The following is a 25,871-nucleotide window of genomic DNA, read 5'->3' on the forward strand; positions in this document are numbered from 1 at the left end:
GTAGTTTCCTTGTTTCACGAAGAAACATGTCATGGGTTTTCACAGAGTTTGGTCAATGACATTGTGGACCATGCTGAGCACATTTTTTCTGGCAAGTATTTAACAGATAATCTTGCCATTTACTCATCAATCCATGCCATTGATGTGCTGGAAATTTTCCAAGAACTTTTCGAGGACATTGATGACTTTGAACATAAAATGGATGAACTTCATTTATTGAATAAACAGTTCACTAAAATGGAGAACTATTTAATTTCAAGTTCCATGTCAGTTGATACCGCTGATGTTGCAATGGACGATCTTGTAGTTCCACAATACGATGTGGACTTATAAAGGGAATCTCGCATAGAAATCAGTTTTGCCCAAATCGTAAATTTTTGTTTGTATAAAACAAATGTAGTAGTTCTAAGACAATAACTATTCTTTAACTGGTTTGAATACTGGGCATTTTGTCTCTGCCTTTTCAGCTTTCAAATTCCCCGCTAGCCACCAGGTTTTCTTTTGCAAAGGTTGCTGGAACATTATGATGGCAGTGTATTGTCCTGGGATTTAAATGCAGAAGCTAATTTGCATTTGAGCTATTTTGGAACAATTTGACTTAAAACCCCAGGACCAGCTAAAAAGAAGTATTACACATATATAGACTTTGACACTGAAACTGTTTTCTGCCTAGATTCCCTTTAAGTCATTTCAACTATGTTCCCTGGTGCAAATTTCTTGGAGCTCTGCAATGTTGTACAATTCTAGAATGTTAAGACTGAAAGGCCAGGTTCATGAATGGTTCAAGTGCCCTTGTTACAGTCTGGGCAACAATACAAAATTACCATTTTAAAAGGTCAGTTTTAAAATATCATATTTTTAGTGCCACTGGTGAAGCAGTGCAATCAGTAATGAAGGCTGAAACTGAGGTTAGACTTATTTACATGTACAATATTCATTTCAAGTATTGGATTTTTTAACTACATGCCACTTTCCCAGTATTTAATGCAGATGCCATTTGTATTTTGAGAATGAAACCAACACTATTTTCCAGACATTGTGAAAATTTATTGCTTTAGCATACACATAAACAATGTTGTTATTGGGTTAGCTTGTACATTTCAATATCAGGAAAAATTTTTTTAACAGTCTTCCATTTTTCTCAAACTATGTAACTGCAAATATTATGCTGTACATTTCTGATCAATCGCATACACACGAACTAGAAGCCCTCGTCTAAACAACTTTAACACTCATTTCACCCAAAAGAGATCTTCAAGTTTTATTTTATAGCAATGTACATTATTTCACTTAAAAAGACTAGTTTTCCTGAGGCTGATAATACATTGGCTCCCAGACTTTAAAAAGGCGCCTTCCCCACTTAAAAAATTCTCTGTGGTCAAGCTTTTGAAGCAGATCAGCCTTAAATTTCTTGAAGCACTGGTAACTCCTGCCAGGCTGAAAATCAAAAACCGTCTCATTGAAAAGATCCTGTGTAACAAGAAGGACTGTCTCTCTTAAATGTTTGGCACTGTGATGTCCACTTCTATTGTTAAGGTTACAGTCCCCGTCCACATTGCTGATGAGACGTTCTAGTCCCGTTAATGCCCTAGCAATCCTTTGGGCAGCTGCTTCACTCACATTTGCACCAAGCTGCTTTAAGGCAATTTTCAGTAACTTATTGAGGTGTTCCATCCTATTATGAATGAGCTCAAATGCCATGCCAGTTGGGAGTATTGCATGCAATTTAGCTAAAAATAAAAGGACTACATAAGCATATTTGACCCTGCCATAGGTAAAGAGAAAAAGCAGTGCAATCTTGATGGATTGAAGCAGTCTTCTTGGATCCCCTTCCTTCACAGCATCAGTTAACAGCATAATTAAGAGGCCAAATGTAAGACGAGCAGTGTGATAATTTCTCTTGCAGTCCTCCTCAGAAGTCTTTTCTTCTCTCTGCTGACTTTCAGTGGTCATCTCTTCCAAACTTGAAGTAGAAAAGTCTGGGTGCTTCTCTCTTTCATGTCTGCGAAAACAGAATGACTCATTTAATAGCTAATACTTTCTTCACTTTTAATGAACATTTTCAATTTAAGTTAGAATAATATGTATAAATAATAATAATTATTATTTATCTATTTATTTATTTATTTATTATTTCTGTCATAACATAAACCCGACAACTTGTGTTTTTTGGAATTCCACTAGAAGAAATGACATGAGCTAGGGTTGCACCATTAGAAAGAAAGCCTGGCCATGATCTCTTGAAATGTCTGAGTGCTACTTCCATCATAGTCTGCTTAGTGTTTTCCACAAAAATGTGGGATTTCATGGTTTCCATTCTGGAAAGTGCCCTTGCAGCAGCGGGGAAGTTTCCCCTGGCAATGTTTTTTAACCGCTTTCCTCTCCATGGCATCCTTGCACTCAAGTTCTTCAACCTTTCCAGTATTTGGGTACCCAATGAAGATCTAAGACAATAAGAAATCAAAATTTCAGCTGATTTTTAGTACAGTACTATAAGCTTAAGAAGTTTCGTGCTAAATTTTTGGAATTTAAAGTAAAAACTAGCATGAAATCTAATTTAGCAAGTAAATAAGCTAACCTTGTACACTGGTTTATTTTGTCCCTGCGGAATATTCATTGACGCTTGCATTTTTTCCTTGATTGTCAGGGGATTTTCACCGTTTTCCTCGTTTGCTTCTTGGTTAAAGGTAAGTGACCTGCGCAAAGTTTTTGCTGTGGTTTGCTCTCCGGTCGACTGAGGCTTTTTTTCCGTGGCGAGACTTCCATCTTTATTTCGCTTCGCCGAAGGTGTAATTCCTGCAGGCGAACGAAGCGCTACTGATCTTTTCGTACTTGTGTTGGAATTACTGCGGTCTGGAGATACACCAGTAATTGTAGTATCGTTCACATTCAAAGCCGGCTCGTTGCAGCAGCTTGTAAGGATGGAAACTGAATGAGAGAGATGAACAGCTTGTCGAGCACATGGCACAGAGCTCAGGTCGGAAAAACCTCTCCTTGCGCGAGTCGAAATCCTAGGTTTTCTAATGCTTGAGCCACAATAATGCTATCTTCTCCAGGGACAACCAGTAGCTCCTTATTTTTGGAAACGCCAAAGACCGGTACCGAGTTTACTCTTTTTGAACCACAAGTTAGCGACTTTTTGCAAAACCGACAATGGAGCTCAAACTTCATTTCACTCCATTTACTGCGAGCGACCGCAATCGCGTCAACTTCATTTCACTCTATTTACCGCGAGCTGTAGAAAATCCCTTTTTTTCCCGCCAACTGTCATATTCACGTGCGCTCTTATTTACATTCCAATAATTCCAAGGCATCCAAGCGAAGATAATGACATGCTGTTGACAGCTCATTGACAGGTATAGTACAAGGGGCGGAATGGTAGCTACAATCCTTTGTCAACAGGCTCCCCTCTCCCCAGTGCCCCCCTTGGCCAGCTTCACTCGGCTCGCTTCGGTCGCGGCCTTTTCCTTCGCCGTTTCCTTCACCCTATCCGGCTACGGGAGCCTGTTCACAGGCTACCTTTTATCTTATATCATTGTAATAGTAATGTCTGCAAACTTTATTCAGTTTATTCTTCTCTATTTATTTATTTTATACAGAGCCGTTCTGTAAACCACTTTTGTGAGAACGCACCCTGTTTAAAGATTATTATTATTATTACTACTATTATTATTATAATTATAATTATTATTATCGGACCTACCATGAAAAGCGTAACAAAATTATTAATTTTTTCCGGGCGCCATATATGGTCTTTTTGAGGCGAAGGAATATTTTATCGTGTAACTCTGTGGGATTACTAATACCTCATATGGATCCTTTGAATGAACGCTTTGAATAACGAGGCATAAGACAATAGCCCATCAGAACCAAACTTTTTTTTCTCTTGCTGCCTCCATACGCAATATCACCATTTTAAAGATCAAATTTCCTTTCAAAGAAGAAGAGGAAAGGCGAAGAATACCCGGCCACTTGCAAGCACCGTCACTGCGGTGCATGAATATGAATAAAGCTTAAATATATATAAATATCAATAAGTTGGAGTGTTTCCCAGGTTGTCGTAGAATTACAATAACATCAACCAACTTTTCTGCCATATTGATTTTCAGGGTTCATGTTTTGTTGTTTCCAGGCTCCACAGCCACAGCCTCCTAATCCAAGACTTCTTGATTATTATTTTTGTTTTCAAGCCGACCGACCAACCTAAATATATTAGAAAATACATTTGAGGCTAAACGAAAAAAAAAGGGATGGCCTTACACACAACTGCTACCACAGTCCATAGTCCTGTAGTCAAGGATTGTGACATAATGTTAAAGAGTTACAAATAACTGCCACTGCGGTCCACAGTTTATGTAGTGGATGGATAGAAATGAATTTGTACTAATAGAATATCACTGTACACAACAACACTTACGCAAAGATCCGCAACGCAAATAGTTAATGATGCAGAAAAAAGATTGCTGTTTTGCACCATGATTTTGACCACCATAAAGCACCTCAGGGAAGACCACCAAGCAACCAGTAGTAGGAAAAAGAGAGTTCTGGCTCATTTTCCATTACCCTCAAATCAGCATAAAAATACCCCAATTTCCAAAAAAAAATTACTACTAAAACAATCCACATAAAAAACTCCAAAAACCAACCACAAAAACAAAAAAAGTGTTCCAAAAATTGCCCCCATTTCCGTGAAAAAAAAATCCCAAAAAATCCCAAGGTCATGAAAAAAATTCCACCCACAAACAAGAACGAAAAAAAAATCCACAAAGACCTCATCCTCAAAAAACACAAAAATCCTTAAGCTCGTTGAAATAAAAAAAAAAATTCAAATTTTGAAATCAAGAAATGAGTCAAAAATGACAATCCCAAATTTGAATTTTTTCAAAAAAAATTTTTTTTATAAATTATTTAAAATGGATTATTCAAATCTGCCATATGATGAGCTTTTTCAAATGTTCAAAGAGCGAAAAATAAAATATTATGGTAAAAGCATAGAAAAACAAGAGTTGATTGAACTTCTTACCGAATTCGACAAAGATCTGCCAATACTGGATTACCCAAAAATGAACTGCAAACAACTCAAACAAATTTGCAGAGAACGAACAAATTTTTATGCTGATAACATAGAAAAACAAGAGATTATTCAACTTATCACCCAAAACCATGAACATACTTTGAAAATTAAACAACAAATTAAAAAAGAGAAGCAACTTGAAAAAAGCTGGATAGAAAATAATCCTGAAAAAGTGAAAGAATATTGGGAAAAATTCAGGGAAAATTATGGAAGAAAAAATATTACAAATTTCCCTACTGATGAAGAAAAATGGATCAAAAATGAACTAAAATTTTGATTTCCAGAGACTGTCTCTGAAAATAATTCTCTTTTGAAATCATACTCAACATCGCCAATCACGATTTGTCCATTTTTCACAGCATTTGCAATTCCAACTGCGCAAAGATTCATTCCATTCATCGCTTTATTTCTTGTGGCGAATTCACATCGACTTTCGGCGTTTGAAATAACATAACGCTTTTTCATTGTTTTTTTTTTTTCTGAAGAAAGACCAAGCGCTTGTTCCAACCCATTGTTCGTGAAAATTACGTTTTTTATCTGCTTCTTTTTCGCCATTTCAACAAGTGAAGAATGAGCAGGTTGCGCAATGATTTCATCGCTTTGTTTGATTAATTCAATAAAATCATTTTTTGTCTCTCTGGCGAGAAACAAATCAAAGATGCCTTTTCCTCTCAATTTCAGTTTCAAATCGAGAAAATCGTTTTCCATTTTAAATAAATATTTTTTAAATTTTTTAAAGATTTTTGGAAACGTGTTTCACAACATTTTCAGAGGCAAACTCTAAAAACTTCCTTTCTTGTGGCGAATTTAACATGCCTCAAGGCTTTCGAGGAAGTCAAAAGTAAAAACGTCCGGTACTAACCGACCAAAAATAGAAAGGGTTTTGTTCGATTACTTCATGTTAAAACCACTTGATTGGTTATCCTATGAAAGGAAAACTCCCTTTTTCTTCTAAAAACAACAATCAACGCATTTTCACATCAATTTTAAAATGACTGATGATGGGGAAATGTCGTGGGATTATACTTGTGGTAGTGAATTGCTTGGCGTAGCAATAAATTTAACTATCTCTGAAGAACAAGAAGCAATACTGAAGGACAATATTAACTACCACAATGAAATGAAAACATTTCTCGAAACCTGCCTTAATAAAGGACAAAAAGAAGATGAAATTGCGGCAAGTGTTTACTTCAAAGAAAACAAACCAAGTAAACCTAAAGCGAGTCTTGGAAAGTTGTTTGGGCATAGAAGTCAGAGACACCATCAAAGTGTGGAAGAAATGCATGAATTTCTGAAATCAAGAATCATAAATCAGCAACTTCAAGAAGAAGAGCCTGCTTTTAACTCTTCTGTTTACCAAAGTTGGGAAGAAATTTCACTTCACATAGAAAAACACATACTCTTTGGTAAACATAAAAAAAGTCAAGCTCTTGTTGCGGACATCAATCTTGGCCTACTCTTGGAAAGTGGATCACAAATTTATCAAAGGGAAAAAATTATGAAGCACGTGACTGGAACTTTTGACAAGTGGATTACAAATAATACAGACATTTCTGTTCATCATGCAAGAAGACTAAGAGCTTTGGCAAAGGCTTTACAACCATTTCCACGCTTGAAAAAACTTGATTTAACAACAACAGAGATGTGCAACAAACTCTCAAATATTCTCAAAGTTCTTGAGATTCCTGAGTTTCAAACCTTTTGGTCACAAACAACTTGAAACTTTTTATCGTGGACAAGAAAACAGTGCCTTAGAAACAGCGGCCATAAAAGTCCGCCATTGCCAAGAAAACAATGCCTTAGAAAAAGCGGCCATAAATGTCCGCCGTTGCCAAGAAAAAAAAATGTCTTAGAAACTAAATAAAATGCTTTTTATTTAACACGCTTGTGATGTTTATTTTTCACAAAACTAAAATTTACATATCTTTTTTGGATATGTAAATTCGCTTTTTTTAATTTTTCTCTCGCAAAATAATTAACAAAAAACCACCCGCTCGCTTTTGAAATTCAACTCTCAACTTGTTACGTCGAGAAGGGATCCGAGTTTTCTTTGATATTTTTTTTTATTTCCTCTTTCAAGGCATCAACATTAACTGGCTTCGTCTGTTCGCTTTTGACTGTCGAATCCTTCCTTTGTTTGTTTTGAAGGCGCTCTTTCATCGAAAAATATTTTTCAATCTCTCGCAAAATCGAGTCAAACTCACCATCAGAAATAAATCCATCCTTCAAAGCTTTTGAAATCAATCGACTCACTGACAAATGCGACGATTAAGCGAGAGAAATAGCTTTTTTCATGTTTTCTCACTTTCCTCTCTAAATTTTCACTTCCAGCCATTGAAGCCGATGAGACAAGTGTCGTAACCAATGCAGTCAAACTCAAAGGATTTTCATATGGAATCCAGTATTTTTTTTCTGGGAAAACTTGAGCAATCAGAAGACAAAAACTTTCATCATATTCTTCATGTGGAATCGCAAAAATCCATTCAGGAAATTCTCTGAGAACAAATTCTGAAATTGATCTTTCCCATTTATAAGGTGGGATGAGCAAAACATTTTTCGGTCTCTCTGAAATCATTTTTTGCAAATTTCAGGAGAAAGTTTTTCTAGAGGAATCAGATATGATTCTCCTTCTTCAATTGCTTTTTCACAAAATTCTCTTGACCATGAAATTTGAGTTGATTTTTTAAGCGTTTTTTTCCAGAAAAATTGAGTTGATTTTTGCCAAAAATCATTTTCAATTTTTTGAAAAAATAAACCTTGCAAAATTTAAAAAAAAAAGTTGAAAAAATCCCAAACATTTTATTTTAATTGAAAACAATTATGTTTTTGCATTTTATTTAGGTTCCCCATGTGCAAGAGACACGCCTGGAACCGTCTTGGAAATATTTTTGGCAAAAAGTTGGAACCTTTTGGAATTATTTTTGACAAAAAAACAATGTTCAGTACTATAAAAAAGGAGTTTTGAAGAATCTCTTGAAGATTCTTGGGAGGAAATTCAGGATGATGATTTTTCAAGAGAATTCCTTGAGGAGGATGATGATAATTTTTTTGAAAATGAAGATGAAGACGCCTTTTTTTTCTGTGAAAATCAGAATCAAGGCGAATGCGAAAATGGTTGCATCTGCGACCAATCAGTTTTTACTTTCGAAGAAATAATTGAGAAAGAAGAAAACCATCAAAACCTCAAGAAACAGAAGAGGAGCGCAGAGAAAGATTCAAGCGCAATGAAAAATTTTTCAAACTGTACACGTGGAAAACAAATTCTTGTGAAAACAAAACCGTTGATCCCTCAGAATTTCCACAAATTGGGCACAACAGAGAAAAAAGGTCTTCTGGAAGATCTCCAGAATTCAAAATGGAAAGACGATTTCCTGTGAAAGAAATTTATTGTCGTGGAGTCCCATCCTATATCAATTTCAGGGTCCCAGAAGACCCTCCGAAAGAACTCAAACCACAAAAACATCGCCCTTGCAAGTTTGCTTTTCAACCAGACAAAACTTGCAAACGAGGAGACGATTGTGTTTTTGCACATTCTGTTGCAGAACTTCAGAAAAATGTCCAGGTTTGTAAATATGAAACATGTTTCAAAGTGAAAGTCACAGAATCAGTTTTAAAGAAAAAAGGGAAGAAGTTCAAAGTGAAAAGATTCAAAGACAATCCTGAAATGGAATTTTGTTCCAGGATTCACAAAGGAGAAACCATCCAGTCCTTCATTTCCAGATGTTTTGTAAAAGATTCGAAGAAAAAGGAACATAAAGAAGAAACTTCTCAAGAGAAATCCAAGGAAGACAAACCTCAGAAGTCCAAATCAAAGCAAATTTTTTTGAAACAATGAATGGCGACTTGAATTTTATACATGTAGCATTGCTGAATTTATATAACTGGATATCTTCGTTTATAATCATTATTTAATTATTGGAAAGTTGCTCTGAACAATATTGATTATAAGTATTATGTTGTTGTATTTTGCAGGCACTGATCGAGAATATGCAACATGGGTGCATCGCAATTTCTGAGGGATTTTTGGAGACAGAGTTCCATCAGGAAGAGTGCTGAACTGAGGAAGCGAGTTCTGCAGAGGAAGGAGAGAAATAAAGAGAAAATAGACAGTGTTCCATTCCAGGTATTTTTTAATTTGTTTGTTTTCTCTATACAACTAAGCTAAACTTAAGTTTTGTACCTGTTGGTTTGCCTGACCTCCCCCTTGCCGCCTACTATATCATCATTTCCAGAACACGCGGTTTTGAAGTGATGAAAAGCTTATTAAGAAATCAATCAATCAATCAATAAACTTTCTTTACCCTCGAATTTACATAGTAGCAGTCAAGTGCTAATATCTTCGAGCCAACTTCATTAATAACTAATTATAATAAAAAATTGATTCTGTATAACAGGAAGACCTAATATAGGTAAACTTATTCAGAGGACCTTATGTAGGTACTTGGTTGATTCGTAAAATACAAAGCAGTGTATGGCGTTGTTGTTGTTGTTTTTTTTCTTTTTCAAATTGAAGCTTTATTATCTCTGAAAAATGCATGGTTACCCATAATTTTCTATTAGTACCAAAAGCACTTGCTAAGTTCTGCTTTCCCTGAATAGTTTTAAACCGTGCAAAAGTATTCCTGTATTAGTAGCCCCCACACATAGGAAACCCGAGTATCACAAGATGCGCAGAACATATGTGCCGTAACGATAGTAGGCACCATCCTTAACAGTGGGCTGTTCATTGTGAAGTTGGGATTTGTAAGGGCAATGACAAAATGTATCAAAATAATGCATGGGAGACTGAGCAAAAAAAGGTTCACTGAATCAGCAAGTAAATATTTGGGATGGTCCTAAATGCGGTCTTCAATTATTGGGCTCTGACAATCATAGTGCTGTCAATACAATAATTAATTATGTATTTGATTTGTCCTTATTCGACTCTTTACATTCATTTTATAGGTGTCAAGGGAGCAAGCAGTAATCAATTCTCTGCGTTATTTCAAGCAAAAAACTATATCTGCTGCAACAATGACCAAGCTCAAACGTGAATGCAAAGATCATTCCATTCCTTTTGCTAAGAACAGCTCTAAAGAGGATATGTTAAGATCCTTGGAGCAAGTCCTTTTTGAAAAGAACATTGTTCAAAGGAAAGATGACAGTGAAGTAATTAGTTATGAGAACTTAGCGACTATGAAGTAAAAATAACTAATGCTGTCAGTACAATAATTGAAGGGCTGGGGGCATAACCCCCTTATGTCGAATGTTGGGCGGTTTTTTTTTTTTTTTTTTTTTCGGATATGTCTCAATTTTTGCATGTGGGCTTCGTTTTAGTCGACAAACACTGCCCTGTATTTTTTTCATTGGTTTGCTCTTCGTTTTAGAGAAAAAACGTATGCAAAAAACTCGGTTTTCATAGCGGCATCTTTTAGAGATCTTTTGTTGAACGAGAAACAAAAGAAACCTTTTGTTTCGCTGAACAATGAAGTCAGCGAAGCGTCAGATAAGCCGCTCGCTGTTCAAGCCGATACAAGTAATGTGTTGGTACAATTGAAACGCTTTTATTGTTGCTGTTTCGTTGGCGCAAGCGATTGACGCGCTGAACCCAGGTCCGGAATCGATTACATTTTTCGTGCACCGGTTCGACACAAGGACAGTCGTTTTTTTTTTTTTCTTCTCTTCTTTTTGAAACCAAAACATCCGTTAAAAAAGTGCTTTCGAAACTGCTAAAATTTTGTGGGAACTAATTTTTGCGGATCAAGTTCAATCCGCAAAAATTACAACCCGCAAAATTTTCATGCTACATGGTAATGAGATTTTGAGACACCGCCAACAAAATCTGAGATTCTGAGACCTGTGAGACTCTGGATTCTTCAAGGGACAAAACAGATGGCATATGTTTCTGAACAATAAAGACAGTTGTACATGCAAAGTCACTTAAACCATCAAAGTAGCAGAGTAACTCCCAAAACTGCACAGGTAAGATACATTTCCTTTGTAATTCCCATTTTTCGCCATGGGTGGAATTAATAAAATCCAATGCGTTTTTACAACGCAATCTTTTTTTCCTCTAGCTGTGAGATGCGTGTATAAGGTCATCTCAGTTGTCGTCTCACGCATCTTTTTTTTTGTCTTCTAAGATCGTCGTGTTGTACTTTATCAGCGTTCTGGTACGAAGGTGGCAGTTGGCTACCTTGACACTGAGTGCCGTTTACTACATGGAAAACCAATGCCTGCAGGCTACAGAGCAGTTCAGTTGACTTGGGTACATTCTCCAGAGATTCTGCCGCCGTTAATCCTGGGACATCCAGCGGAAAATGCGATTCTTCGTGTGGGGCAGTTTTTTGCCCTGCCTGTAGCTGATTTAAGTTGAGCTAAATTAGTGTAGGGAATCGTATGACCTCGAGTATAACTTGTACCCCTACTGAGTTAAAAGTTATACTCGAGCTCATACGAGGTAGAGCAGTTCAAATTCATTCTTCAAATTGCTCACGTGATTACAAGCACCAGTCAGGTGGTACATATTAACTTTGAATTTTTCATGTATAACATCCATTAAGTACGGTGCCTACTTAAATACCGAGGTATTTTTGCGCGTTTTATGACTATGCGGGAAAAGCTGTTCTTAGCAAGGCGCTATTGGAATCCAAAAAGAAAATTGAGGGTAAACACGCATTCTTAAGAGATAATTGAGCAACATTTATTCAAAAAAGCCGTAAAATACAAAGAAATGTATGGCATTTTTTTCTTCATTTCAAAGTGAAGTTTTATTATCTCTGAAAAATGCATGGTTTCCCCCAATTTTTGAGCACTTATTAAGTTCTGCTTTCTCCCCATAGTTTTAAACCGCGCAATAACATCCCTATATTGATAGGCACCACCCATAGGGCCCGCGCATCTCAAGATGCGTAGAACTTATCAGTAGTAGCAAAAGTAGGTACCGTCCTTAAGTCCCCCACCTCACTCCCCATCAATCTGATCATCTCTTTAGATCCGATATGGAAAAAGATTAAATTTGTAATGAGACCTTCCTCACTTACCACTCACAGATGTTGTGCCCTTTTGCACTGCGAATCAAAGAATTACATTCTTAAAGTTATAGTTACTCGAAGGGCCTACCAAGCCGATTATAAAGCTGAAATGAAAACTACTCATGCCCGTTCCAAACAGTTTTTCGGTAACATCCCCAGTCTTGATTTCCTTGACCTTGCCTTCAATGAAGGCAGGAACTGTGAAACAATCGACCACTAAAGGTGATGCATTAAGTTGACATTTTCATGGTTTTCATATTACCTGACAGGATACTATTTTCAAATTTCCATTTTATGTCGAATCAGTCAAGTTTATATCATGCTCCCTTCTTATTTTAACATGTACGGTTTTCTAACTGCTCGCTTCCAACACTCGCCTCTGAGCATGTACACTAAACGCATTCCCTTTTTATTAACGTTATTTCACGTTTGATCATTACTTAATATTTATTTTTGCCACGTAGACGTCAACGAAAAGCGTACTTCCAAAATTAAGAGCCATTTCAACTTAACTGCGACGTTGGCCTTTTTGACGCGAAAATCGTGGGTGCCTGATCTAAATGGGGGTTACGAAATCATTGTACAAGGTTTCAAACATGGTCATGGCACATACTATGTATATGTTTTCCGAATGGGAAAGGTGATCGTTTACGACACCCTATGGCTTTCCCAGTTGGGAATTATGCATATTTTACAGCTGGAAGCCGGCCTATGAAGAGAAGCTGGCTCTTATCTCAGCTTACCCCTTTTCAAGAAGTTACCACAACTTCTTGAAGAGCAGAAGGTTTTAGTACTGCTAGTTACAAAACTCCTTTACTTATTTATTTATTTATTTATTTAGCGGTTCTGTTTTCATTATTTCAGGCTGTAGCTTTTGAAACCTCTGACATGATGCTCTAAAAGGAACATGCGGAACATATCAATTTCCGTCACGTAGACGTCAACGACCAGCGTGCTTCCAAATTTAAGACCAATTAGAACTTAACTGCGACGTTATCCTTTTTGACGCGAAAATCGTGGGTGACTGATCTTAAGGGGGGTTATGAAATCATCGAATGAGGTTTCAAACATAGTCATGGTGAATACTATGTATATGTTTTCCAAATGGGAGAGGTGATCGGCTATGACACCCTAGGGCTTTCCCATTCGGGAAATATGTATATATTAAAGCTGGAAGCGGGCCTATGGAGAGAAGCTGGCTGTTATCTCAGCTTACCCCTTTTCAAGAAGTTACGACAACTTCTTGAAGAGCAGAAGGTTGGCGTACTGCTAGTTACCGAATTCCTGTATATATTTATTCATTTATTTAACGATTCTGTTTTTATTATTTCAGGCTGTAGCTTGTGAAAACTCTGACGTGATGCTCTAAGAGGAACATGCGGAACATATCAATTCCCGTCACGTAGACGTCAACGACCAGCGTTCTTCAAAATTTAAGAGCCGTTTTAACTTAACTGCAACGTTGGCCTTTTTGACGGGGGTTACGAAATCATCGAACAAGGTTTCAAACATCGTCATGGCGAATACTATGTATATGTTTTCCGAATGGGAAAGGTGATCGGCTACGAAACCCTATGGCTTTCCCAGGTCGGAAATAAGTATATATTACAGCTGGCAGCCAGCCTATGGAGAGAAGCTGGCTGTTATCTCAGCTTACCCCTTTTCAAGAAGTTACCACAACTTCTTGAAGAGCAGAAGGTTGGGGTACTGCTATTTAACGAGCTCCTTTATTTATTTATTTATTTATTTATTTAGCGGTTCTGTTTTTATTATTTCAGGCTGTAGCTTTTGAAAACTCTGTCATGAAGCTCTAAACGGAACCTGCGGAACATATCAATTTCCGTCACGTAGACGTCAACGACCAGCGTGCTTCCCAATTTAAAAGCTGTTTCAACTTAACTGCGACGTTGGCGTTTTTGACGCGAAAATCGTGGGTGACTGATCTTAAAGGGGGTTACGAAATCATTGAACGAGATTTCAAACATGGTCATAGCGAATACCATGTATATGTTTTCCGAATGGGAAACGTCATCGTCTACCACACGCTATGGCTTTCCCAGTTGGGAAATATGTATATATTACAGCCTCAAGCCGGCCTATGGAGAGAAGCTGGCTGTTATCTCAGCTTATCCTTTTTCAAGAAGTTACCACAACTTCTTGAAGAGCAGAACGTTGGCGTACTGCTAGTTACCGAATTCCTTTATTTATTTAGTTATTTATTTATTTATTTAGCGGTTCTGTTTAAGTTATTTAAGGTTGTAGCTTATGAAAACTCTGACATGATGCTCTAAAAGGAAGATGCGGAACATATCAATTTCCGTCACGTAGACATCAACAACCAGTGGGCTTACAAATTTAAAAGCCGTTTCAACTTAACTGCGACCTTGGCCTTTTTGACGCGAAAATCGTGGGTGACTGATCTTAAGGGGGGTTACGAAATCATCGAACGAGGTTTCAAACATGGTCATGGCGAATACTATGTATATGTTTTCCGAATGGGAAATGTCATCGTCTACGACACCCTATGGCTTTCCCAGTTGGGAAATATGTATATATTACAGCCTGAAGCTGGCCTATGGAGAGAAGCTGGCTGTTATCTCAGCTTACCCCTTTTCAAGAAGTAACCACAAATTCTTGAAGAGCAGAAGGTTGGGGTACTGCTAGTTACCGAGCTCCTTTATTTATTTATTTAGCGGATCTGTTTTTATTGTTTCAGACTGTAGCTTTTAAAACCTCTGACATGATGCTCTAAAAGGAACATGCGGAACATATCAATTTCCGTCACGTAGACGTCAACTACCAGCGTGCTTCCAAAGTTAAGAGCCGTTTCAACTTAACTGCGACGTTGGCTTTTTTGACGCGAAAATCGTGGGTGACTGATCTTAAGGGGGGTTATGAAATCATCGAACGAGGTTTCAAACATGGTCATGGCGAATATCCTGTATATGTTTTCTGAATGGGAGAGGTGATCGCCTACGAAACCCTATGGCTTTCCCAGTTGGGAAATAAGTATATATTACAGCTGGAAGCCGGCCTATAAAGAGAAGCTGGCTGTTATCTCAGCTTACGCCTTTTCAAGAAGTTACTACAACTTCTTGAAGAGCAGAAAGTTGGGGTACTGTTAGTTACCGAATTCCTGTATTTATTTATTCATTTATTTAACGGTTCTGTTTTTATTATTTCAGGCTGTGGCTTTTGAAAACTCTGACATGATGCTCCAAAAGGAACATGCGGAACATATCAATTCCTGCCAGGTAGACGTCAACAACCAGCATGCTTCAAAATTTAAGAGGCATTTCAATTTAACTGCGAAGTTGGCCTTTTTGACACAAAAATCGTGGGTGACTGATCTTAAAGGGGGTTACGAAATTATCAAACGAGGTTTCAAACATGGTTATGGCAAATATTATGTATATGTTTTCCGAATTGGAAAGGTGATCGTCTACGACACCCTATGGCTTTCCCAGATGGGAAATATGTATATATTACAGCTGGAAGCCGGGCTAGGGAGAGAAGCTGGCTGTTATCTCAGCTTACCCCGACTTCTTGAAGAGCAGAAGGTTGGGGTACTGTTAGTTACCGAATTCCTTTATTTATTTACTCATTTATTTTACGGTTCTGTTTTTATTATTTCAGGCTGTAGCTTTTGAAAACTCTGACATGATGCTCTAAAAGGAACATGTGGAACATATCAATTTCCGGCACGTAGACGTCAGTGACCAGCGTGCTTCTAAATTAAAGAGCCGTTTCCACTTAACTGGGACGTTGGCCTATTTGATGCGAAAATCGTGGTTGACTGATCTTAAGGGGGGTTACGAAATCATCGAACAAGGTTTCAAACATGGTCATGGCGAATACTATGTATATGTTTTCCGAATGGGAAAGGTGATCGGTTACTACACCTCATTGCTTTCCCAGTCGGGAAATATGTATATATTACAGCTGGAAGCCGGCCTATAGAGAGAAGCTGGCTGTTATCTCAGCTTACCCCTTTTTAAGAAGTTGCCACGACTTCTTGAAGAGCAAAGGTTGGGGTACTGCTAGTTACTGTATGAATGCCCTTGTAAAGTTGCTACATATCGTGCAATCATTAATTATTTAGCAAGGGACCCTAAGACAGTTTTGTCATGTGATAGTATCACAGGTGTATCAGTGCCACACATTGTTCTTGTATCTGCATTTGCTAATGAACTTGTTGCAATTCCATTGTAGATGATAGGTAAGGTATGTCTGTATGTTGACTGTAGAACTAATGGTATTGGTTTTGTTGAAAACTTTCCAAACATGTTTGAAAAGGATAAGTGACACACAGATGTAAGTGACTATAGCTCTGTTTTCTGTATCCTTACATATAGTTGCTAATGATAACTGTCTGTAACTTTGAGTGGAATAAACATTTTGAAGTGAATATCTGAGTAGGCTGTTATTTCCTTCAACAATACCGTTTATCCGGACAATGCCAATTAATACAGTGAAATCCCTATTAAGCGGCCACCCTCGGGGAAATGGCAAGTGTTCACTTAATAGAGGTTGATCGCTTAATAGAAGTAGGGTTGGTGTATACGTATAGTATACAAAAAGTATACTTTTGCACCAGGTGATTTTGTAAGGGCACACATCAGGATCTAGCGACTTCACAATAAAATGAACGAACTCGTGATCAACAGTAAAACCATGATGGTTGGAGTAGTACTATAACTTAATAAGGATTAAGCCTCGTTAGTGCGGAGGTAAATCATTGATATGCATAAGGGTCGAGTCCATGACATCACCTATTGTTATACTCCATACTAATTAAGTGCCTAGTCAGTGCCTTCCTGCATACTAATTATTTGACTTCCCCATACTAATAAGTGCCGAGGTTTACTAATGAGCGTCACTCTTGCACAAAGGAAACAACAGACATGCCCAGGCTGCCTGCTCTATACCCAGCCTGATTGGATCTTAAGATTTGTATTGTCAGTTTGAATAAAAAGCGGGTAGATTTCGAGAGCGCTTGCTCTTGCAATCTGTTTGCTGGGAAAATTTATTTCAGGTTATTTGTGACGACTATCGCTATCATTACTGTGAAAATGGCTTTTTTCACCAACGTTATTGATCTTCAAGCTGTCTTGAGCGCTTGTATAACTGTCCGTGACTTAGAGATGTTGACTGAAGCTGTCCAAATCCCAGAGAAATTTGTTCCCTTGGCGTTTGCGCGACTGACAGAATTTACTCTCAAAGAACTCGAGGTTAAGTTTTTTTATTGCATTGGTCGTTATTGCCTTCATTGATTCAATCCATTACAATACTGTTCCTTCTCTGATGTTTGATGTCTGATTTCATTTTAATAGCTTAGCAAAAACCATGAGTCAGACGAGTCTAATCATGCGACCACTTGCATTCAGAATCACGTAGCTGACATTTGTGTTAATACTTTTTACTCACCCTGTCCTACTAATCTTTATAACTTTCTCTTACTCGCTGTAGGCCAAAACCAATGAGGAAACTATCAGCGCATTTGACAAAATGTTGGCCAAACATTCTCAGTGCGAAGCACTTGTAAGTATTGTTAAAGCATTTTATGCCATTCAGTTGATTTATAAACCGTTGGATGAAGTTTTGAATGTTCAACAAGTGTTTTAGTTCTCTCTTTAAACACAACTTTATGTTTCACTGTAGACATCAAGCAATGACGCGCAGACTGAAACTGGCAGCGGGGAGACTGATTTGGAGGTGGATTTGAGTGATTCGGTAAGTTTTTTTTACACACTTTCTAGCACGATAACAGACTGTTTTACGCACCAAAAGTAATTTTAATTATGCGGGTTACTTTGACTTAAATTTGCATGAAGCGCTTATTAACTTCGTTGACAACACAATGAAATAAAAGCGATGTGTGAAGAAACTGGGTTGTAATTAAATTATATTTTGCTTTAGAGTTTACGGTCGCCGAACTACAGGAAATTGAGGCTATGGAGCGCATTGCGTTGGAAAATGTAAGTAATTTACTCTGTGTTATAAGTGAATTGTATTGAACTCCTCATTGTGTTCTAAACATTAAGGCAAATCTGTTTACTCGTTCTTAAAGTAAGCGTCTTTATAATCTAAATTATCACCCGGTGGAAATGGAAAGTGATTTTTGTGACGAAGTAAGTATTCTGATTTCATTTCCTTCACAATTACAACCATCGTGTGATCTGTATTGTTTAAAGACTTGTGTTCTTTTATTATTTTTAGTGGCTGGGATAACTGAAGCAACTACCGTCTTGGAATCCTTCAGAAACTGAAGTGATTTGATTTATTGCACGTACTAGCCTTTTGGAGAAAATAAGTTATCAAGTGGCTCAAGTAATCTGAACAAAAGTTCAATTCTTGTTTCATTGTCGTGGAACTAAATTCTCGCTTGCTTTTGTTTGTGGAGACTTAATTCATCAAGTTATCACAAGCGATCTGATCAAAAACTCTATTCTCGTGTCAATTTCGGTTTACTTAAACGTTTTAGAGCAATGTTTACAGGAACTGGTCGCAACAGAGTTGTATTCAGGCTTCATAGACTTGTTCTAAAAGTATTCGTTTTCAATTAGAATCTAGGCACAATTCCTTCTTTTTCAACTGATCAAGCACTCAACTCTCTTTATTATCTTTGATCAATGAATCAAACCTCCTTTATGCTTGACCGAGCAAAGGCTGAGTAATCTAAAAAATGACGGATGGAGCCTTGAAATCAAAACAAATGAGAGAGATTTTTTTCAAACTCGAGTAACATTTAGATGAGAACTTATTTATCGATTGTATAGTTAAGCTGTGCTAGGACAAGGTAAAAACTAATTGTAGCCTGTTTAAACAGGTTCTGGGCAACCCTTGACCAAAAAGCCTTGGAAGGAACATCTCTGCGACACCTGGGGCAAGACCTTTTCCCACTTAGACACCTTAAACAGGCACAGATGTATCCATACCAGGGTCAAACCTTACAAGTGCCAGCGCTGCGATAAACGGTTCTCAGACAAATCGGTTTTCAATCGCCACCTGAAAGCCCACTACCAGGGAGCCGCTAAACGCATGTTCACTTGTAATACGTGTGGAGAAACATTCTACAACCTCGCACCTTACAACGCTCATATTCACACCACGCATCAACAACCCGCCACTACCACTGCAACCCGTAAACGTTCCACCGAAAAACCTGTAGACGCTCCGCCGGTGAAGAAACCCAAGTAGACTGTTGCTCCCAGTACAAGTTTAGCCCCACCAACAACCCAACAAGCGCCCGCTGCAACTGCAGGTTCCAGTTGGCAAGAAGATCCAGTTTTGATTCCAGCTAACCTTGTTCTAGCAGTGAAGTAAATATCACCGAAACGTACCGACAACCCTGGTCGAAAATTCATACCCACTTCAGCCGCCAAAACCGTTATGAGATTGATATAATTTCCGTTTATCCACCATCAACTCTGCCAGCCTCTGCGAGCAACTTAGCCGGATCTTTGCAGACCAGCCGACAGTCTTTAAAGTCAATTTCACCTTCGGGTTTATCCTGCGCAATACAGAAACTGGCACTCTCCAATACCACCACCCCTCCGCCAATAACAACCTGTTCCTAGACCAACCTTTCCTGGTCTCCAATCAAGCTGATTTAGAGCGCCTATATCAGAAGATAGGGGAGATTGATTTCCTCGAGTGGGTGCGCCAACAGAGACCAAAGAGTAAGTGGGTTGTGGATCTTGTGACGAATGTGGCCTGGTTTGTTTGGAAAATCCACGATCATCCCATCGGCCGATGGAAATATCTATCAGGTTATATCACCGAAAACCGTGGAACCATCCCACTAGATAGAAACATTCAAAGACGCAAACCCTATGAAGACAATCTGTTTCTTCTACTACCTAGCCCTTCACAATGGTTGCCATACGAAGAATTTAGAGAGAGATACCCAGTATTATTATGAACAGTACTGAGACACTGGTCTATCCAAGAAGAAGTTCCATGGCGTAAAGTTAGGCAAATTAGACGAGTTGGAGAAATTGTACGAAGTCGATATTCAAGTGTGCAATCTTGCCCCAACTCACAGACACGGTGAAGACGAAGATGATCAAGAAAATACCCCTGACATCTCCGCCACACTTATCCGCCGCTCACACTGTCACTATCCCAGCACTCTACTCCTCAACCTCTATGAGAACCACTTCAACTATATGAAAAATCTTGCCGGCTACAGTAAATCGTTTCAATATTCCCGTTGCGGTAAATACTGGAAGCGAGCGCATAACTTGAGACAACAGGAGAAGACCTGTGACAGCAAAGTCAAGCTCAAGTACCCTGGCGGAGCAGATGACGTCCCTAAAACTATCTTTGAAGAATTAGAAGAGGAAGGTATTATCCTCCCTGAAGAAGCGCACTATTTTCATTATAGAGCCACCTTCCACTTTGAATGTTACTTTGACAAGCAAAACGCTAACCAAGAGAAAAACACAGACAAGTTAACCTGGTTATCGTCCCATATTCCCTTGAGTGGGAGTGTCTGTAGTAATGTCCCTGGTTACCAAGAAATGAAATGCTTCATCTAGGAAGGCAACTCCGACGACCTGATGAGAAAATTCGTTGAGTACTTGGTCGTCATCACCACGAAAAGTTCTTCTCTGCTACGCCAACAGTACGCACCTGTGTTTAAGGAGCTTAACCAAGCATCTGTAACTAGGCGTGGTGAGACACACGAATATCACTTAGCGCAAATGCTAGTGGATATGCAAGAAGGAAACAAGGAGTCTAGCGAAGATGAAAATAGTGAAGAGAGCAAAGATGAAAATAGAGACATTGATTTAATGGCAAGCGATGATGAGGAGGAAGAGGAAGAAATCGAACCAGAGAACGAAGAAGATCGCGCCTTTTTAGATGACGAAGTGAGTGAAAACGATCTGTCGTTTTATAGAAGATTAAATGTAGAGTTGGACCAGGGGAGAAGACAAGAACAGAGACAGAGGCGAGAAGAAATGGCAGATTGTGAAGATATGTTATTCGGAGAGCAACAAACCAGTGACAACAAAGTCCTTTGTCAATTAGAAGAAAAACTGAACACCTACATTCAAGAACTGCCAGTCTTGTGCTTCAATTCTGACAAGTATGATCTCAACGCCATCAAAGCATTTTTATTTTTCTACCTCATTGAGACACAGCCAGTCAAGTTTACTGTAAAAAGAAACAGCAACCACACGTGCCTCAAGACCAAATACCTCATGTTTCTGGAACTCACGAACTATCTCACTCCCTGGTTCAGCTACGACCAGTTCCTAAAAGCCTACGAGTGTGAGCAGACCAAAGATTTCTTTTCTTATGAGTGGATCGACAGCCTGGGCAAAGGGCATACAGGTACAAAAATATTTTGTACTTCAATAAACATGCCCCCACCCCCTGCTGCAAATTATTATTTGAAGATTTCCAACGTCATTACGTCTTCTTTGAGATCTATTGCAAAAGAAAGCATGAGCAAAGCAGCTGAAGAACTCAGAAATCTGAAGGAGCAAAATGATTCTGCTGGAACTGAACCTATAAATTGTGGTGTGTTTTGTGATGGGACATGGCAGAAAAGAGGATTTTCATCAAGAAATGGTTGTGTAACTGTCATATCTATTGAAACAGGAAAAGTGCTTGATGTTGAGGCCCTCCGCCAGGCATGTAAGCAATGTGAGCTACATGAACATTTAGATAAGAACAGTGAAGAATACCAGAGATGGAGAGCAGACCACATTGCATGCGAAGCCAATTTTAAAGGCTCTGCTCCTGCCATGGAACCTGAAGGTGTTGATCGTATATTTAAGCGATCTGTGGAACTTCACAACTTGGGATACACTGAGTATTATGGAGATGGTGACAGCAAAAGCTTCAGCAAAGTAAAGGATGTATATCAAGCTTCTGGTTTTATCTTTCCAAAAAAAAAAGAGTGCATTGGTCATGTGCCGAAAAGGGTGGGCACAGCACTTCGTAAGTTGAAACGTGAAAACCCAGACCTCCGAGGAAACGGCAAGTTAACCAATGCAACAATCAACAAGCTCCAAAATTACTATGGAATTGTCATTCATTCCAACGTGGGGAATTTGGCAGGAATGAAAAAAGCCATCCACGCCAGTTTTATGAACTGTGCTTCCAGTGAGTACTACTTACTTCACGGCCATTGCATTGGTTCAGAAGCATTTCAAATCCTATCATCACTTTTGACCAGCCACTGTGGTTTTAGGCCTTCAACAAAATCAAGACAGAACTAGCCAACAGCGACCTGCGCAAAGTGATCGTGCGTCTTGGTGCCTTTCACATAGAGATAAGCTTTCTCGACTGCACTGGCCACCCAATGGCGGGTTTTGACTTACGAAAAGTGTTGGGACTGATATATGCGTCTAATGATATATTGACTGGGAAAGTTATTCCACGCACAGTGCGTGCGCACGTTATTGTCGACACTGCTTTGAATGCAATTCTGTATTCTGAAGCTCTTGACGTACCTGTACCACATCTAAGAGACGCAGACACAGAGAATGAAGAGAGAGGTATTGTACTGCACGTACGTGTGTAGGAAATATGGGAGCGTGGTTGTGGTGTTTGATGGCTACAACGAAATCTCTACAAAGTACACAACACAGCAAAGGCGCGTGTCAGGGAAGGTCGCACCAACAGTAAGTTTTACAGAAAGCATGCCACTCACATTGAAGAAGGAAAACTGCAGGACTGAGTTCAGGACATGGGTCGTTTTTTTTTGTAATGGTCGAACAATAATGTGATCGTTTCAGTGATCACTTACCACTATTTTTGTCAATTTTAACGAACTAATAATACTTAATACTTACAGATATACAGTACCGCTCGAAACTATGGGACCATTTGCCGCGAATTTGCCTCGGTCGATTTGCGGTTTTGATCTGCGGTTTCACCTTGGAAAAACTTCGTCTAACCGCAATAAAAACCTCGGTTTCACCTAGGGTTTTTTTCAGTTGACTTAAGCCGTGGTGAAAGGCAGGACGCGGTTGGGTTTGAATAGGCTATTGTTTGCTTTGTTTTCATGTTCTTCGAGGACAATAAGGGAACTGTCGGGTTTTAGGTGTGATAAATTTCACGGAAGCGCACTCGCTCTCAAGGGAAATAATCAAAGCGCTCTGTGAGCGAACTCGTGAATTGAACTAGTAAATGTAATAATATTTCGGATTACATGTATGCCAAAAATTATTTGCTTAACGTGCAAAACAATTCATTAAACTTCACTCGCACAATTCCTTTCGATACGCGAAGCAACGCAAAGGTCAGTGAAAGCTTGAATGCTAGTCGACTAAAGAAGAGAGTGCTTCCAGGTCTTTTTGAAGGAATTACAATGGAACTAGTTGGGCGTAAGTGAAAAGGCACTACTACTCCCGTTGTGGCTGAATAACAAACTGCAAAGCGTCCAGGTTTCCTACCAAGAATCGCCGTAAATTACCTTACTATAATTTTTTTCCGCGTTGTGTTCTTACGGAATGAAACTTGATACACGTGAAGGAATTTGGTTGCCTAGCACATGACTGAAATCTTCCCGGTGTTTTCATCATGGCACGATCCTTTCTACGTCCAAACGACAGCTTCTCTCAACGTTTAAAGACATCGGAAGGAGCTTTTCACTTTTGCTAAAGCTGCTGTTTTCGTTTTATCCAAAGTAAATATTAATAGAAATACGTTAAGCGTTGCGGTAATTTTCCGCGTTTGTGTTTGCTCCAAGTGAATCGATCTTATCGCTCACACTCGATACCGAATCAAATCTATTACGAAGTTTTAGTTTTTCGAATCCGGATTACATTGGCAATACATTTGGAGGGATTTTCACTTTGTTTTTCTCCGCGTCCGTACTGAAATCCGATTCCATATTTTGAATTCAGGTCGCTATTTCGATTGAACTTTGTTGCGCACTTTACATCAGTTGGAAGGGTTATCAGGAGGTTTATCAAACGAATAGAATATCTTTCTCGACTGTGTGGCGTAAACAGCAAGAATTAAACTGAAACTATGTCTTTTGCTCTGTGATTATTGCCTGTAGAGTGACAAAAACTGAACATGTCCCAAATGCAGAAAAAGAAACTTTGGTCAGTGACTGCTAAACGAATTGTTATCGGTCGTTCGGTTTCTGATTCGGTGAGTCTTTACAAATTCTTTTGTTTGAGGGCTTCTTTAGGATGAAAGATGAGATAATGTTTGACAATACCCTGACAAAAATAATTAGTCATTATTGTATTTTTACCGAGGCATTGCTGCGTCTAGTTCCCCGCGGCTTTCGGTTGCTTTCGTCTTTGCCGCGGTTGCGGTTTTCGTCCCACTGCGGTGAATTCGCGGCAATTACGTTCGGCAAAGACGAGGTTTTACCGCGTGCAAATGGTCCCATAGTTTCAAGCGGTACTGTATTACATACTTCTTTTGGGATACTTTTGTGGTTTTTTAATGATATGTTATTGTTAAGAGTATATTTGTTGTTTAGACCAAAATTACTCATTGTCTAAAGGTAAAATCACGCGAAATCGACAACTTTCCATTTAGAGCCTCGTTTCCATGCTACAGCAGAGGGTGACTTCATGGTAGGTCATATTTGGAGGTGTTCCCGTCCATGGAACTTTAGAGACTTTTGGTATGTTTAACTACAGGTTAATCCTAATCGATTAATGATGAGAAAGCTTCTTTTGTAATTAGTACCAGGTCTGACAATAAAACGCTTGGACTATAAGGCCACCATGACGTCTTGTGAAAATGATGTATACCATAAATCATGAAATCATTGAAATGATCATCAAACGAACTGTATCAATATCTTACCACTAGTACTGGTTGTTTTTCCAGATAAAAAGGCTGAGGTTGCCATGGCAGTGTTATCATTTCTGCTACAAGCAAAGGCTGGGGCATGTCAACACAAACAGTAGGTACACTTAATTGCAATTATAAGCCACAACCATTCCCATTTGATCATCCACTACATTATTAAACCTCTTTTATCAAATATTTTCTATAGGTTACCAACATTGCATTTTTTGTGTGTTTGGAAACAACTTTGAGTGCCTTCTGGCTGATTTTTATCAACAAGCCACTGACGTTTGTAATTATCTCTTTAACAAGAAGAAACAAAACCTGAGAGCAAGGACAAGCCTTTTTCTTTTCTAATCTTTGGTGGAAGCTTGCAGTCACCAGGAAAGGTTTGCTTGGCTGCTGACAAGCAAATCATTTGTTCCTTTGAGGCATCTCTCGTTGAGTCGGCCCGTGCTCTCTTGGCGACTTATCTTTTTATGTATAATTATCCCCCTGGTTTAGCAAACTTTTTTTTGTCTGCAAAAGTGTATTTTGCAAATAAAGGGTGGCAAAAAGCTGCCATGCTGCCATACCCACGAATGACATTTATAAAATTCCAGTGTAGTATTTTTGACATGAACAAAGTGTGACAAATTTTATTTCCTGTGAAGTCCTCTACATATAATCACCAGTAACAAGTTTAAAAATAGCCTGCAATGAAGCCATGATCGATTGCACATGATCGTTGTTCCCAGTTAATGTTTTTTGGTGCGATTTTGTCATCACAAGTTGACAAACCAAAACACAAAGAAAACAAGAGCCCATTTAAACTCTACCACGTCTTTTCATTATCGAGGTTTACCTAGGTAAACTTTCTGTGGCAACTTTGGAGCCTGAATGCAATCTAACCTATGCAAAAAAGGAACCTACTCCGGAAATACTGAGGGAAAGCCTTGAGTAGGTCAGGCGGCATATACACAGTAAATGGGTCAATAGTTCAAGGTGGTACTGTAAGTAACAACTTG

At 38.6% G+C, this 25,871-nt stretch overlaps 2 protein-coding genes and 1 long non-coding RNA gene across 3 annotated transcripts in view; 1 reads left to right on the forward strand and 2 right to left on the reverse strand.

Moving 5' to 3' along the window:
* Positions 1-684: 684 nt before the first annotated feature.
* LOC146482582 (uncharacterized) overlaps positions 685-25,871 on the reverse strand; it is a 70,965-nt gene continuing 45,778 nt past the window's right edge. Inside the window, exon 4 of the mRNA XM_085107033.1 lies at positions 685-2,002. Within this exon, the coding sequence (XP_084963159.1) occupies positions 1,300-2,002 (703 nt within the window). The 3' untranslated portion in view covers positions 685-1,299. The remainder of the gene's footprint in view (positions 2,003-25,871) is intronic.
* On the reverse strand, positions 2,277-2,663 carry LOC146482583 (uncharacterized). The gene is made up of 2 exons (XR_014864097.1): positions 2,579-2,663; positions 2,277-2,444 (listed from the first exon to the last, which is right to left on the reverse strand). It is a non-coding gene; the product is annotated as an uncharacterized LOC146482583 (long non-coding RNA).
* Positions 20,652-22,646, forward strand: LOC146482584 (uncharacterized). The gene has a single exon (XM_085106932.1). It carries the CDS (start codon positions 20,652-20,654, stop codon positions 22,320-22,322), a length of 1,671 nt encoding a protein of 556 aa, XP_084963058.1. The 3' UTR covers positions 22,323-22,646.

This window comes from Pavona decussata, unplaced genomic scaffold (assembly GCF_977016875.1).
Source record: "Pavona decussata unplaced genomic scaffold, jaPavDecu1.1 SCAFFOLD_45, whole genome shotgun sequence".
Lineage (NCBI taxonomy): Eukaryota > Metazoa > Cnidaria > Anthozoa > Scleractinia > Agariciidae > Pavona > Pavona decussata.